General features: G+C 45.4%; 1 protein-coding gene across 1 annotated transcript in view; it reads left to right on the top strand.

Annotated features, from left to right (window-relative positions):
- Positions 1–15,411, top strand: part of MYO19 (myosin XIX) — a 53,206-nt gene that overhangs the window by 14,728 nt on the left and 23,067 nt on the right. The window contains exons 7-16 of the mRNA XM_060757034.2: positions 202–271; positions 448–550; positions 2,662–2,758; positions 5,004–5,080; positions 5,372–5,462; positions 8,709–8,880; positions 11,010–11,083; positions 11,185–11,306; positions 11,451–11,564; positions 13,575–13,751. Of these exons, the coding sequence (XP_060613017.2) occupies positions 202–271; positions 448–550; positions 2,662–2,758; positions 5,004–5,080; positions 5,372–5,462; positions 8,709–8,880; positions 11,010–11,083; positions 11,185–11,306; positions 11,451–11,564; positions 13,575–13,751 (1,097 nt within the window). The remainder of the gene's footprint in view (positions 1–201; positions 272–447; positions 551–2,661; positions 2,759–5,003; positions 5,081–5,371; positions 5,463–8,708; positions 8,881–11,009; positions 11,084–11,184; positions 11,307–11,450; positions 11,565–13,574; positions 13,752–15,411) is intronic.

Below are 15,411 nucleotides of genomic sequence, written 5' to 3'. Positions count from 1 at the left end.
TATTTCTGTGTTTGATTTACTAAAATATTCCCATCCAAACCCAAGTAATGATGGTGGAGGCATTACTTTTTGTTCAACCCTTGTAGGACAGTCTTTTCTCAGCATCCACAAACCAACATGGGTTTACCTGTTTGAATTTATGTAAGTTTGAGAATGTAAGCCCTCCCTCTTTCCATTTCCCATTCTGGCTTTCCTTTCCAGGGAACGCCTGCACCCTGAGGAACAGCAACAGCAGCCGTTTTGGGAAATACATCCAGCTGCAATTGAACAGGTGCCAGTTTCCAAACCCAAAAGCCCAGGTGCCCACCAGCGGCACGTTGTGTTGATGAGGCTTCAACTTTGGCATGGACTTGGAGGGGAATGCTCTTCCTTTCTGTAGGGGTCTTTCAGGGGTACCTTTAGTTGTATACTTCTAAGTTGCATTATTCCATTTCTTGTGTTCTCCAGATCACAGCTTCTCACCGGTGCGTCCATTCAGACCTTCCTGCTGGAGAAGACGAGAGTGGCCTATCAAGCCCCACAGGAGAGGAATTTCCATATTTTCTACCAGGTTAGTGCGTGCTGTTTCGACAATGCACCACATCACTCTTTACGATCCCACTTAGCCATTGCTCCCCAAGAGGTCTGGTCTGGACAGAAGGCTTGACTATATGTGCAATGTTTGGATGAATCATGGCCAAGCGCAACTTACAAATGGACATATTTTTGGACAGTAGATCAACCTTTATAGAAACCTATCACAGGTGTGGTTCTCTGTCTCCTTCTCTCTTTTTTTATTGTTGTTTTTATGGTGCTTTTATAATATACTAGCTGTCCCCTGCCACGCGTTGCTGTGGCCCAGTCTGTTGATCTGGAAAATAAAGTAATGAGAAAGTGTTGGTTTCTAATAGATGTAATTTCTTGATGCTTGTGGTTAAACACTATTTCTTGTTGTTCCTTTGTCAGTGTTGATGTGGAGAGTGTCTGGTTTGCCTACTCTGGAACATGTAACATATAATTGTCCTTCAGTGGTCCCTTTCAAATCTATGATACTATATCAGTGTGTGTGTGAATCATATCTATCTATATCTATGGCTGGATGGCTCTTTGTCAGGAGGGCTTTGATTACGTTTTCTTGCCCTGGTGAAAGGAGATGGACTGGATGGCTTTGAGTATTTTCTGTTGGTCATGGGGGTTCTGTGTGGGAAGTTTGGCCCAATTCTGTCGTTGGTGGGGTTCAGAACACTCTTTGATTGTAGGTGAACTATAAATCCCAGTAACTACAACTCCCAAATGTCAAGGTCTATTTCCCCCAAACTCCATCTGTGTTCATATTTGGGCGTATGGAATATTTGTGCCAAGTTTGGTCCAGATCCATCATTGTTTGAGTCCATGGTAGTCTCTGAATGAAGTAACTACAACTCCCAAACTCAAGGTCAGTGCTCACCAAACCCTTCTAGTGTTTTCTGTTGGTCATGGGAGTCTTGTTTTCCCCAGTTGGTTCAATTCTATCATTCTATTTGATTATAGGTGAACTATAAATCTCAGCAGCTACAACTCCCTATCTATCTATCTATCTATCTATCTATCTATCTATCTATCTATCTAATCTATGGCTGGATAGCTCTTTGTCAGGGGGACTTTGATTACATTTTTTTGCCCTGATGAAGGGAGTTGGATTGGATGGCCTTAAGTATTTTATGTTGGTCATGGGAGTTCACTGTGGGAAGTTTGCCCCAATTCTGTTGTTCGTGGGGTTCAGAATGCTCTTTTATTGTAGGTGAACTGTGAATCCCAGTGACTACAACTCCCAAATGTCAAGGTCTATTTCCCCCAAACTCCATCTGTGTTCATATTTGGGCGGATTAAGTGCTTGTGCCAAGTTTGGTCCAGCTCCATCATTGTTCGAGTCCACAGTGCTCTCTGGATGTAGGTGAACTACAACTCCCAAACTCGAGGTCAATGCCTACCAAACCCTTCCAGTATTTTCTGTTGGTTATGGGAGTTCTGTGTGCCAAGTTTGGTTCAATTCCATCATTGATGGAGCTCAGAATGCTCTTTGATTGTAGGTGAACTATAAATCCCAGCAACTACAACTTCTAAATGACAAAATGGTCACTCCTTGTGTTGTGAGACGTTTTGTTGCCAAATTTGGTGTCATTTCGTTCATTGGTTCTTTTGTTTTTAAGGTACTCATTACGCACAGAGCATTAGATAGATAGATAGATAGATAGATAGATAGATAGATAGATAGATAGATAGATAGAGCGAAAATGGGGGAAACCATAAACGTTTTTAGAAAAGTAGGAAAGTAAAAGGAAAGAAAAGAAAGGCGGATGAAGGAAAGAAAAAAAATACCACGCGTGGTACTTCCCAAATGTCTTCTAAGGTTGTTTCCTTTTAGTCTATTGTCATACTTTCCATCAATTTTGCCAGCTCGGCTTCTTCTGATTGTTGCATTTTCAAATGTTAGATATTTCTATCCTTAGTGCAAAGTTTTTATTAGCAGTAAACTCCTTGAATCCATCCCAATTTGGGTTTTTTTAGTGTTATTCAGTCTCTCGAAAACCAGGCTGAAAGAGAGGGAGGAGTTTTGCTGTGGATTTTTCCCATGGTTTGGAGCAACGGCCCGTTGATTTTTCATTCCATTCAAGCACCGTTCCCTTTTCCTTCGTTGTCCAGGTTGCCAAAGGGGCCACCGAAGTGGAGCGACTTGAGTGGAGCCTTCCTCATGGCGCCATGTTCTCCTGGCTACCGAATTCTGAAAAAGCTCTCGAAGGTATGACTTTCAACCTTACCAGACTTTGGCCATGTCTTGGTCAATTACAGTATGTGACACAATTTTTGTTCCTTTGTTCTAAATGTCATTTCCTAATTGCTTCTATCATAAAACATGGGGAAAGTGTATTAAACTGTTGGGCAAGTGGGCTTATGAACAAAGGACCCTCCCCATAAATGCACAGCTGAGTAACTTATTAGCAGCAGCATGACACAGTACCATTAACTCAAAGTGATAAAATGAACAAAAACACACAGACTGAATGTTATCTCTTCCAAAGCAGGCTTTTCTTTGTAGTAAAATAATATGGTTGCAGTATTTACAAGAAGAAGGTTTCCATAACACAAATAAAGTTCAGCCTTCACACTGGAGCTTCACACATGAGGCCTTCTCATATCAGGCCTATCTCACACACTGAGGCTTTTCTCCCACTAAGCCCTTCTCACACTGAGGGCTTTCTCAGACTCAGGCCTTTTTCCCACTGAGGCCTCTTACAGACTCACAGACACAAATAAAGTTCAGCCTTCACACTAGAGCTTCGGACATGAGGCCTTCTCATACCCAGGCCTTCTCACACTGAGGCCTTTCTCAGACTCAGGCCTTTTTCCCACTGAGGCCTCTTACAGACTCACAGACACAAATAAAGTTCAGCCTTCACATTGGAGCTTCGGACATGAAGCCTTCTCATACCCAGGCCTATCTCACACACTGAGGCCTTTCTCCCACTGAGGCCTTCTCACACTGAGGCCTTTCTCAGACTCAGGCCTTTTCCCCACGGAGTACTCTTACAGACTCACAGACACAAATAAAGTTCAGCCTTCACATTGGAGCTTCGGACATGAGGCCTTCTCATACCCAGGCCTATCTCTCACACTGATGCCTTTCTCCCACTGAGGCTTTCTCACACTCAGGCCTCTCTCAGTCTCAGGCCTTTTTCTCACGGAGGCCTCTTACAGACTCACAGACACAAATAAAGTTCAGTCTTCAGATTGGAGCTTCGGACATGAGGCCTTCTCATACCCAGGCCTATCTCACACACTGAGGCTTTCTCACACTGAGGCCTTTCTCAGTCTCAGGCCTTTTTCCCACGGAGGCCTCTTACAGACTCACAGACACAAATAAAGTTCAGTCTTCAGATTGGAGCTTCGGACATGAGGCCTTCTCATACCCAGGCCTATCTCACACACTGAGGCCTTCTTACACTGAGGCCTTTCTCCCACTGAGGCCTTCTCACACTTAGGCCTTTCTCATACTCAGGCCTTTTTCCCACTGAGGCCTCTTAAAGACTCACAGACTGGGGGCGAACTTACACTGAGGCCTGTTATCTCTTCCATATGAGGCTTTTCTTTACAGCCAAATAATATGGTTGCATATTTACAAGAACAAGGTTTCCATAACACAAAATTCTTTATACTTCCTTCACTTCTTCCATGCTAGACTTCTTTCTCATGCAGATAAAAAGCTTTGCTCACAGAGCCTCTTCTCACACTAATCTTACACAGGAGGTTCATACATTAGCTTTTTACACACAGCAGCCTCAACCCTGGAGCTTTATAGATGAGGCCTTCAACCTGGGGCTTCTTTCACCGAAGCTTCTCCCACCAGGCCTTCTCACACTGAGGTCTCTCTCAGACTGAGGACAACTAACTGAGGCAGTATTTACAAGAACAAGGTTTCCATGACACAAATAAAGTTCAGCCTTCACAATGGACCTCGGACATGAGGCCTTCTCATACCCAGGCCTATCTCACACACTGAGGCCTTCTCACACTGAGGGCTTTCTCAGACTCAGGACAACTAACACTGAGGCAGTATTTAAAAGAACAAGGTTTCCATAACACAAATAAATTCCTTTATTCTTCCTTCTTTGCTTCCACACTGGGCTTCTTTCTCATGCAGATGAACAGCTTTGCTCTCATAGCACCCAGTGTGCCGATCACCACTGGGACCACCTTGACTGGTCTTTGCAATTTGATCTTTAAAACCTCGTATCGTGTCAGTTTTCCCAGTTGCTTCTCATCAATTCTGCTGTCACCTGGGATTGCAACATTGACGATCCACACTGTATTTTTTCCCACAATCATGAGGTCGGGAGTATTGTTCTCCAAAACTCTGTCAATCCGGATATGGAAGTCCTAGAGTAGTTTGACGTGTTCATTTTGTGTTACTTTTTCATGCTTATGGTTATGATGATGATGATTATTATTATTATTATGAGTGAACCAAGTGTGTCTCTCTTTGCCAGAGGACGACTTCGATGTGACACGGGAGGCCATGTCACATTTGGGCATTGACAGTTCCACGCAGAATAACGTCTTCAAGGTCAGTTGGAAGGCCTATCTGTTACTTGTATATCAGGGGTCCCCCTTGACCTGGCCCTCGCCCTAAACTTTAGACTTCGGGTCGCCTTGAGTCTGAAGCAACTTGAAGGCACACAACAACAATACTATCTAACTTGATTCTCTCATCAACCATTTCATTCCCATTGAAACCCTGATACGTTTGTGTTGGTTGCCGCCTCTGGCTGCACCTATGGCTTCCATTCCTGCCTCTCCGTGGATCTTTAGGGTTCTAGCACTGAACTAATCTGGAACATTTGTGCCTCTATTGCAGATATTAGCAGGCTTACTCCACTTGGGCAACGTCGACTTCTGTGAATCGGAGGACGATTCGCAACCTTGCACACTGGAAGCGCGTGCCAAAGGTGAACGATCAATGAAATGCAAATGTACAGAATGGGGGACGATGCCTGGGTTGGAGTCCTCGTGGACAACAAGTTAAACATGAGCCAACAATGTGAGGCAGCGGCAAAAAAAGCCAGTGGGATTTTGGCCTGCATCAATAGGAGTCTAGTGTCTAGATCCAGGGAAGTCATGCTCCCCATGCTCTATTCTGTCTTGGTTAGACGACACCGAGAATATTGGGTCCAATTCTGGGCACCACAATTGAAGGGAGATGTTGACAAGCTGAAATGTGTCCAGAGGAGGGCGACTCAAATGATCAAGGGTCTGGAGAACAAGCCCTATGAGGAGCGGCTTAAAGAGCTGAGCATGTTTAGCCTGAAGAAGAGAAGGCTGAGAGGAGACATGATAGCCATATATAAATATGTGAGATGTAAGGGAGATATTGACTCTAACCTGGAATGTGTCCAGAGGAGGGTGACTCAAATGATCAAGGGTCTGGAGAACAAGCCCTATGAGGAGCGGTTTAAAGAGCTGGGCATGTTTATCCTGAAGAAGAGAATGCTGAGAGGAGACATGATAATAGCCATGTACAAATATGGGAGAGGAAGTCATAGGGAGGAGGGAGTAAGCTTGTTTTCTGCTTCCCTGGAGACTACGACACAATGGAGCAATGGCTTCAAACTACAAGAAAGGAGATTCCATCAGAACATTAAGAAGAACTTCCTGACTGTAAAGAGAGCCGTTCAGCAGTGGAACTCTCTGCGCCGGAGTGTGGTGGAGGCTCCTTCTTTGGAGGCTTTGAAACAGAGTCTGGATGGCCATCCGTCAGGGGTACTTTGAATGCAATTTTCCTGCTTCTTGGCAGAATGGGGTTGAACTGGATGGCCCATGAGGTCTCTTCCAACTCTATGATTCTATGAGTCAATCAGGTATGTTTTCCTATCATATTATAGAATCATAGAATTAAAGAGTTGGAAGTGACCTCATGGACCATCCAGTCCAACCCCATTCTGCCAAGAAGCAGGAATATTGCATTCAAATCACCCCTGACAGATGGTCATCCAGCCTCTGTTTAAAAGTTTCCAAAGAAGGAGCCTCTACCACACTCCGGGGCAGAGAGTTCCACTGCTGAACGGCTCTCACAGTCAGGAAGTTCTTCCTCATGTTCAGGTGGAATCTCCTCTCTTGTAGTTTGAAGCCATTGTTCCATTGCGTCCTAGTCTCCAAGGAAGCAGAAAACAAGCTTGCTCCCTCCTCCCTGTGGCTTCCTCTCACATATTTATACATGACTATCATATCTCCTCTCAGACTTCTCTTCTTCAGGCTAAACATGCCCAGCTCCTTAAGCCGCTCCTGATAGGGCTTGTTCTCCAGACCCTTGATCATTTTAGTCGCCCTCCTCTGGACATATTGCGTATTTGTGCCAAGTTTGGTCCAGATCCATCTTTGTTTAAATCCACAGTGCTTCCTGGATGGAGGTTCAATTCCATCATTGGTGGTGTTCAGAATGCTCTTTGATTGTAGGTGAACTATAAATCCCAGCAACTACAACTCCAAAACTCAGGCTCAATACCACCAAACACTTCCAGTATTTACTGTTGGCCATGGGAGTTCTGTATGCCAAGTTTGGTTCAATTCCATCAATGGTGGAGTTCAGAATGCTCTTTGATTGTAGGTGATCTCTTTGATCTCAGCAACTACAACTCCCAAATGTCAAGGTCTATTTCCCCCAAACTTCACCAGTGTTCAAATTTGGGCATATGGAGTATTTGTGCCAAGTTTGGTCCAAATCCATCATTGTTTAAGTCCACAGTGCTTCCTGGATGGAGGTTCAATTCCATCATTGCTGGAGTTCAGAATGCTCTTTGATTGTAGGTGAACTATAAATCCCAGCAACTACAACTCCAAAACTCGAGGTCAATACCCACCAAACACTTCCAGTATTTACTGTTGGTCATGGGAGTTCTGTGTGCCAAGACTGGTTCAATACCACCATTGGTGGAGTTCAGAATGCTCTTTGATTGTAGGTGAACTATAAATCCCAACAACGACAATTCCCAAATGTAAAGGTCTATTTCCCCCAAACTTCACCAGTGTTCAAATTTGGGCATATGGAGTATTTGTGCCAAGGTTGGTCCAGATCCATCATTGTTTAAGTCCACAGTGCTTCCTGGATGGAGGTTCAATTCTATTATCGGTGGAGTTCAGAATGCTCTTTGGTTGTGAACTATTTATAGGTGAACTATAAATCTCAGCAACTACAACTCCCAAATGTCAAGTTCTATTTCCCCCAAACTTCACCAGTGTTCAAATTTGGGATATGGAGTATTTGTGCCAAGTTTGGTCCAGATCCATCATTGTTTGAGTCCACAGTGCTCTCTGGATGTATGTGCACTACAACTCCCAAACTCAAGGTCAATGCCCACCAAACCCTTCCAGTATTTTCTGTTGGTCATGGGAGTTCTGCATGCCAAGTTGGGTTCAATTCCATCATTGGTGGGGTTCAGAATGCTCTTTGATTGTGGGTGTACTATAAATCCCAGCAGCTACAACTCCCAAATGACAAAATCCCACCAATATTCAAATTGGGGCGTATTGGATATTTGTGCCAAATTTGGTCCAGTTAATAAAAATACATCCTGCATTTCAGATATTTACATGACGATTCATAACAGGAGCAAAATTCCAGTTATGAAGTAGCAATGAAAATAATGTTATGGTTGGGGGTCTCCACAACATGAGTAGGTGTATTAAGGGGTCGCGGTTTTGTTTTAGTTTCTTCATGAAGAAGACGGACAGCCAGGCAACTTGCACAGAAGTTACCTTCAAATGACTGCCGTCCCGTCTTGGCTTTTGACCACCAAATATATAGCCTCAAGTAAACAGGAACATTTTTTGTCATGGAAAAGTACTCTCTTTCCAGCCCCCTCTCTTTGACCTTTTGATGGAAGTGCCTTTTTGTGCACGTGGCCTCTGCGCTTCAAAAACAGTCTTTGAAGCTAACCACAGGCCTCCTGTGTAGGAAGTACCTTTTAAATGTCACTTCTTAAAGACATCCTCCCCCGCTACAGAGGAAGGGTATGTTTCTTTTTTTGCTATTAATTTAATTCAAAGCTCCTTGTTTAGTATTTGCAAATTTCGCTCAAAGACCCTTTCAGCGGCATTAGGAAGGTTGAGAAACTCTGTCTTAGAACATTTTGGAACAGATAGAATAAATTCAATCAGTTCTTACCTGTGTTTATGTCAACGGTTCCTTCTGAAACAAGACTTCGCGAAGACCGCCTCCCGGCTGTTGGAGGTGCCCCAAGAGCGGCTGGTGGAGGCGCTGATCTTCCGGAGGATCACGGCCGGGAAGCAGCGCCAGGAGTTCAAGAAGGCCTGTCCCAAGGCCGAAAGCGGGATGCGGAGGGACTGCCTGGCCAAAACCATCTACGCCAAGTGAGTGTGTTGACCCTCCTTTTGGAAGAGTCGCCTTGCTTCCTCTTATTGCCTCATTCACTCGAATCTAATGCTCACCTTGTTTGGCTAAATGATTTTGCCAAAATTAGGGTGCACATTAGATTCGTGTCATATGGTCGTCTTTGTTCCGAGCCCAAGAGGAAGCTACTTCTGGAGCTCCTCTTTGAGGGACCCCATCTCTAATTTAATTGCCTCGGATCAAAGCTCTGCAATGCTGGGATTTGTCGTTCGGTGTTTGGCGCATTAGATTCAGTGGCGCTTTAGACTCTTGTCAATACAGTATTACTATTCTTTCTCTTTACTTACTGACTGTGAGAGCCGTTCAGCAGTGGAACTCTCTGCCCCGGAGTGTGGTGGAGGCCCCTTCTTAGGAAACTTTGAAACAGAGGCTGGATGGGCATCTGTCGGGGGTGCTTTGAATGCAATTTTCCTGCTTCTTGGCAGAATGGGGTTGGACTGGATGGTCCATGAGGTCTCTTCCACCTCTAGGATTCTTTCACGAGGCAAACTTTATCAGAAATATTAAAAATTAAGTAGGTATTTTTAATTACAAAAATGTGAGTCAAGCACTGAAAGGGTGAAATGGATGCAATGATTCAGCAAAAGTTGCAGTTCTATATAAACACAGTTGTGCTTGTAGCTGAGTCTGTGAAAAGGTCTCACAGTGTGAGGTAGGCCTTAGTCTGTGAGAGAAGGCCTCACAGTGTGAGGTAGGCCTTAGTCTGTGAGAGAAGGCCTCACAGTGTGAGGTAGGTCATGGTCTGTGAGAAGGCCTCATAGTGTGTGGTAGATCTTAGTCTATGAGAGAGGGCCTCAGTGTGAGGTAGGCCTTAGTCTGTGAGAGAAGGCCTCACAGTGTAAGGTGGGCCTTAGTCTGTGAGAGAAGGCCTCACAGTGTGAGGTAGGCCTTAGACTGTGAGAAAAGGCCTCAGTGTGAGGTAGGCCATAGTCTGTGAGAAGGCCTCATAGTGTGTGGTAGGCCTTAGTCTGTGAGAGAAGGCCTTAGTGTGAGGTAGGCCATAGTCTGTGAGAAGGTATCACAGTGTGAGGTAAGCCTTAGTCTGTGAAAGAAGGCCTCACTGTGTGAGATAGGCCTTACTCTGTGAAAGAAGGTATCACAGTGTGAGAGAAGGTATCACAGTGTGAGATAAGCCTTTGTTTGTGAGAGAAGGCCTCACAGTGTGAGGTGGGCATTAGTCTGTGAGAGAAAGCCTCACAGTATGAGGTAGGCCTTAGTCTGTGAGAGAAGGTATCACAGTGTGAGATAGGCCTTAGTCTGTGAAATAAGGTATCACAGTGTGAGGTAAGCCTTAGTCCGTGAGAGTAGGCCTCACAGTGTGAGGTTGGCCTTAGTCTGTAAGGGAAGGCCTCACAGTGTGAGGTTGGCCTTAGTCTGTAAGGGAAGGCCTCACAGTGTGAGGTGGGCCTTAGTCTGTAAGGGAAGGCCTCACAGTGTGAGGTAGGCCTTAGTCTGTGAGAGAAGGCCTCACAATGTGATAGGCCTTAGTTTGTGAGAGAAGGCTTCAGTGTGAGTTAGGCCTTAGTCTGTGAGAATACTTCCCAGTGTGAGATAGGCCTTAGTCTGTTAGAGAAGGCCTCACAGTGTGAGTTAGGCCTTAGTCTGTGAGAATACTTCACAGTGTGAGGTAGGCCTTAGAGAAGGCCTCACATTGTGAGGTAGGCCATAGTCTGTTAGAGAAGGCCTCATAGTGTGAGGTAGGCCTTAGTCTGTGAGAAACTTTGGTGACAGCCAAAGTGTGTGAAGCCTGCTGTGTGTAAAGCTACTGTGTGAAGCTCCTGTGTAAGTGAGAGAGGAGAATCTGTGAGAGCCAAGCTGTTTATCTGCATGAGAAAGAAGCCAGCGTGGAAGCAAAGAAGGAAGTATAAAGGACTATTTGTATTGTGGAAATCTTGTTTTTGTAATAGTGCCTCCTATGGAAGAGATAGCCTTGGTCGGTGTGTTTTTGTTCTTTTTATATCACTTTGGGCTACTGATGGTGGGTCACGCTGCTGCTAATAAGTTACTCTGCTATACGTTTATGAGGAGGGTCTTTTGTTGACTCACCCAACAGCCTTTTCCTTGGCTCAGTTTTCTCTTTCCGTTCCAGGCTCTTCGACTGGCTGGTGGCGGTGATTAATGCAAACATCTACGTAGATCCTTCTGGGTGGAGCAACTTCATAGGTAATCTCTTCCCGGCTCTTCCTGGGATCCCGATCCATGCCTTTTGGTCCCATTTGGATGTCGCTTGGACCCAACTGTGAATGCTCTGCCTCCTCCTCCAGGTCTGTTGGACGTTTACGGCTTCGAATCCTTTCCGGAGAACCACCTGGAGCAGCTGTGCATCAACTACGCCAACGAGAAGCTCCAGCAGCATTTTGTCAGCCATTTTCTGAAAGCACAGCAGGTACCCTTGAGTTCTCCATGTTTGTTTGTTCTTCTCCTGTGAGCATGGAGAGAGGCAAGATGTCTTCCGTGAGTTAGAGTTAACTATTCTTCAATAAAGTCTTTTGTAACTTCTGCTCCGGTAAGTTGGTGGTTCTTTCTCCAGGAGGAATATGCCCTGGAAGGCTTTGAATGGTCCTTCATCAACTATCAAGACAACCAAAGTTGTTTGGACGCGATCGAGGGCAGTCCCGTGAGCATCTTCTCGTTGCTGAATGAGGTGGGTTCTGGGTCCGGCTTCCGTGGTTTTTAATGGCCACAGCTTGTATGGGAAAACCGAGACCCTTGGACTCTTCTCTTGGGCCCTTCTCTCTCTCACCATCCTATCCATCCTTCCTTCTCTCTTTCCTTCCTCCTTCCATCCTTCCCTTCTTTCCTTAAATGTCTCTTTCTCCTTCCCTTCCACCCTTTTGTAATTCCGTCCTTCCCTCTTTCCTCCCTCCTCTCTTTTTTCTCCTTCCTTCCTTCCTTCCCTCCTTTCTTCCTTCTCTTCCTTCCTTCCTTCCCTCCTTTCTTCCTTCTCTTTTTCCTCCCTCCCTCCCTTCTTTCCCTCCTTCTCTTTCTTCTTCCATCCTTCCCTTACAACCTTTTCTTCTTCCTTCCCTCTTTCCTCCTTCCCTTTCTCTCTCTTTCTCCTTCCATCCTTCCCTTGGTCTTTTCTTCCATCTCTCTTTCCATCCTCCTTCTATCCTTCCCTTCTTTCCTTAACTGTCTCTTTCTCCTTCCCTTCCACCCTTTTGTCCTTCCATTCGTCCCTCATTCCTCCCTCCTTCCTTCTCTTTTTCCTCCCTCCCTCCCTTCTTTCCCTCCTTCTCTTTCTTCTTCCATCCTTCCCTTACACCTTTTTGTCCTTCCTTCCATCCTTCCTTCTCTCTTTCCTCCCTCCCTCCCTTTCCTCCTTCTCCTTCCATTCTTCCCTTACAACCTTTTATTCTTCCTTCCCTCTTTCCTCCCTCCTTCCCTTTCTCTCTCTTTCTCCTTCCATCCTTCCCTTGGTCTTTCCTTCCTTCTCTCTTTCCTTCCTCTTTCCCTCCCTTCTTTCCTTATCTTTCTCCTTCCCTTCCACCCTTTTGTCCTTCTGTCCTTCGCTCTTTCCTCCCTCCTTCCTCGTCTCTTTCTCCTTCCCTCCCTCCCTCCCTCCCTCCCTCCCTCCCTCCCTCCCTCCTTCCTCGTCTTTTTCCTCCCTCCCTCCCTTCTTTCCCTCCTTCTCTTTCTTCCCTTACACCCTTTTGTCCTTCCCTGACACCCTTTTGTCCTTCCTTCCTTCCCTCCCTCCCTTCCTTCCCTCCCTCCTTCCTTCTCTGTTTCTTCTCTCCCTCCCTCCTTTTCCTCCTTCTCTTTCTTCTTCCATCCTTCCCTAACAACCTTTTATTCTTCCTTCCTTCTTTTCCCTTTCTCTCTCTTTCTCTTTTCATCCTTCGCTTGGTCTTTTCTTTCTTCTCTCTTTCCTTCTGCCTTCCCTCCCTCCCTTTTTTCCTTATCTCTCTCCTTCCCTTCCACCCTTTTGTCCTTCCTTCCCTCTTTCCTCCCTCCTTCCCTCTCTCTTTCTCCCTCCTTCCTTCCCTTTTGTCTTTCCTTCTTTCTCTTTTTCCTCCTTTCCCTCCTTCTTTCTTCTTTCATCCTTCCCTTACACGTTTCTATCCTTTCTCCTTTCCTTTCTCTCTCATTCTCCTTCCATCCATCTTTTCTTCTCTCTTTCCTTCCTCTTTCCCTCCTTTCTTCCCCTATCTCCTCCCTCCCTCCTTCCCTTCCACCCTTTTGTCTTTCATTCCTTACCTCTTTCCAGCTTCTTTCCTCCCTCTTTTTTTCCTTCCTTCCTTCAATTTTGTCTTTCCTTCTTTCTCTCTTTCCTCCCTCCCTCCAGCCCTTCCTTCCCTCCTTCTCTTCTTCCCTCCTTTCCTTCAAGATTCAAGGATTCTATATCAGGAGTAGGCAATACGGGGATTCATGGAGACACTTTTTCTCTCCCGTCCTCCATCTCATCCTGACCAAAGCCAACCCTTTTGGGATCCAAATGTTTCTCGTCTTCCCCTCATTTCTGCCTCCGAAAGAGAGAAGCAAAGGGCAGGGAGAGGGCTTGAGAGAACCCCTTTCCTCCCAGACTGCCCACCACACTCTGGACCAGCAAGTGCCCCCCAAGTTAGAAAGTTTCCCCGTTCCTGCTCTAGACGTTCTGCCCACCATCTCTAACTTCCTCCCACTCTCCTCATTTTGGGTTTCCCTTCTGCAGGAGTGCCGTCTCAACCGACCCTCCAACGCTGGGCAGCTTCAGACCCGCATCGAAGTCGCTCTGTCCGAAAATCGGTGTGTCGGCCGGGACCGGTTTCGGAAGGAGCCGAATTTCATTGTTTCCCATTATGCTGGAAATGTCTGTTACCGGGTGGAGGGCATGGTCGAGAAGAACAAGGTGTGTTCAAGAGGGCAGTTCACTACTGAATTATTGACTCAAGTCTCATGTGCCATTGTACGGGGGTTGAATGAAAAGTAATGCCTCCACCTTCATAACTCCTCAACAGATGGTAGTACTGGTATGCAGCTTGTTCAGTAGACTCTCCTCTACAGTTCAATTTTGGCTGGAAGCCTTAGCATTGAACGGTTGTGTTGTTAAGGTGCAAAGTATGGAACCCTGCGCAGATGGTCGGTCAATGCGATTTAAGCAATGTGCAGTCATTGAATTCTTGACAGCAGAAGGTGTCACCCCAAAGGAGATTCATCAGAGAATGCAAACTGTTTATGGTGATTGTGTTGATGTGAGTACAGTGCATCGTTGGGTGAGAAAGTTTAAAGATGTTGAGGTGGGAACATCTGACTTGCGTGACAAACAAAGAGTTGGACGTCCTGTGACAGCAACCACTGAGTTTCACAAGCAAAAGATTAACAGATTGATTCAGGACGATCGTCGTATCAATCGGAGAGAAATTTCAAGCATAATTGGCATTTCACAAGAACGTGTGGGTCACATTATTGCTTTGCTTGGCTATCGGAAGATCTGTGCACAATGGGTACCCAGAAGGAGAGAACTGAGAGATGCTCATTGCGGAAACAGAGTGTCGACTTCTTCCGCGATGGCATCATCGTTGGCAGAAATGTATCCAATTGTCTGGTGATTATGTGGAAAAGTGAATAGTAGTAGGTAAAGAGCACACTCTAAGGATTATCTGTGCACGATGAGTACCCAGGATGAGAGAACTGTGAGACGCTGGTTGTGGAAACAGAGTGTCGACTTCTTCTGTGACAGCTTTAGAAAACTTGTTCATCGTTAGCAGAAATGTATCCAATTGTCTGGTGATTTTGTGGGAAAGTGAATAGTGGTATTGCTTTGCTTGGCTATTGGAAGAACTGTGAGACGCTGGTTGTGGAAACAGAGTGTCGACTTCTTCCATGACGACTTCAGAAAACTTGTTCATCATTAGCAGAAATATATCCAATTGTCTGGTTTATGTGGGAAAGTGAATAGTGGTATTGCTTTGCTTGTCTATTGGAAGATCTGTGCATGATGGGTACCCAGAATGCTGACGCCTAAAATGAAAGCGCACAGACTTGAAACTTCAGAGACTGGATCTCACCACCGTACGGCATCCTCCATACAGTCCAGATTTAGCACCGTATGACTTCCATCTGTTCCCGATAATGAAAGATCTACGGGGACATCATTATGCTTTTTGATGAAGACGTTGAGAGAACTGTGAGACGCTGGTTGCGGAAACAGAGTGTCGACTTCTTCCGTGACGGCTTTAGAAAACTTGTTCATCGTTGGCAGAAATGTATCCAATTGTCTGGTGATTATGTGGAAAAGTGAATAGTGGTAGTTAAAGAACACATTCGAAGGATTATTTCTGCGTTTGATTTCTTAAAATATTCCCATCCAAACCCAAGTAACGAAGGTGGAGGCATTACTTTTCGTATCTAAAGCGTACTTGCATTTTCAACACTCTGAAACAAAAACAGTATTTGCTGCCGGATCTCATGCTCAGCGGCAAGCAGTGCCCTCTTTGTCATTTGGACAGTACAGTTGCTGCAGGATTACAATTCCTTCCTTCAAAACAAAAGTGTGAAGACAACAAAGC

The sequence above is a fragment of the Anolis sagrei genome, chromosome 11, assembly GCF_037176765.1.
Source record: "Anolis sagrei isolate rAnoSag1 chromosome 11, rAnoSag1.mat, whole genome shotgun sequence".
NCBI lineage: Eukaryota > Metazoa > Chordata > Lepidosauria > Squamata > Dactyloidae > Anolis > Anolis sagrei.
The sequence above is the reverse complement of the archived record's forward strand: the minus strand, read 5'-3'. Positions and strand labels throughout refer to the sequence as shown.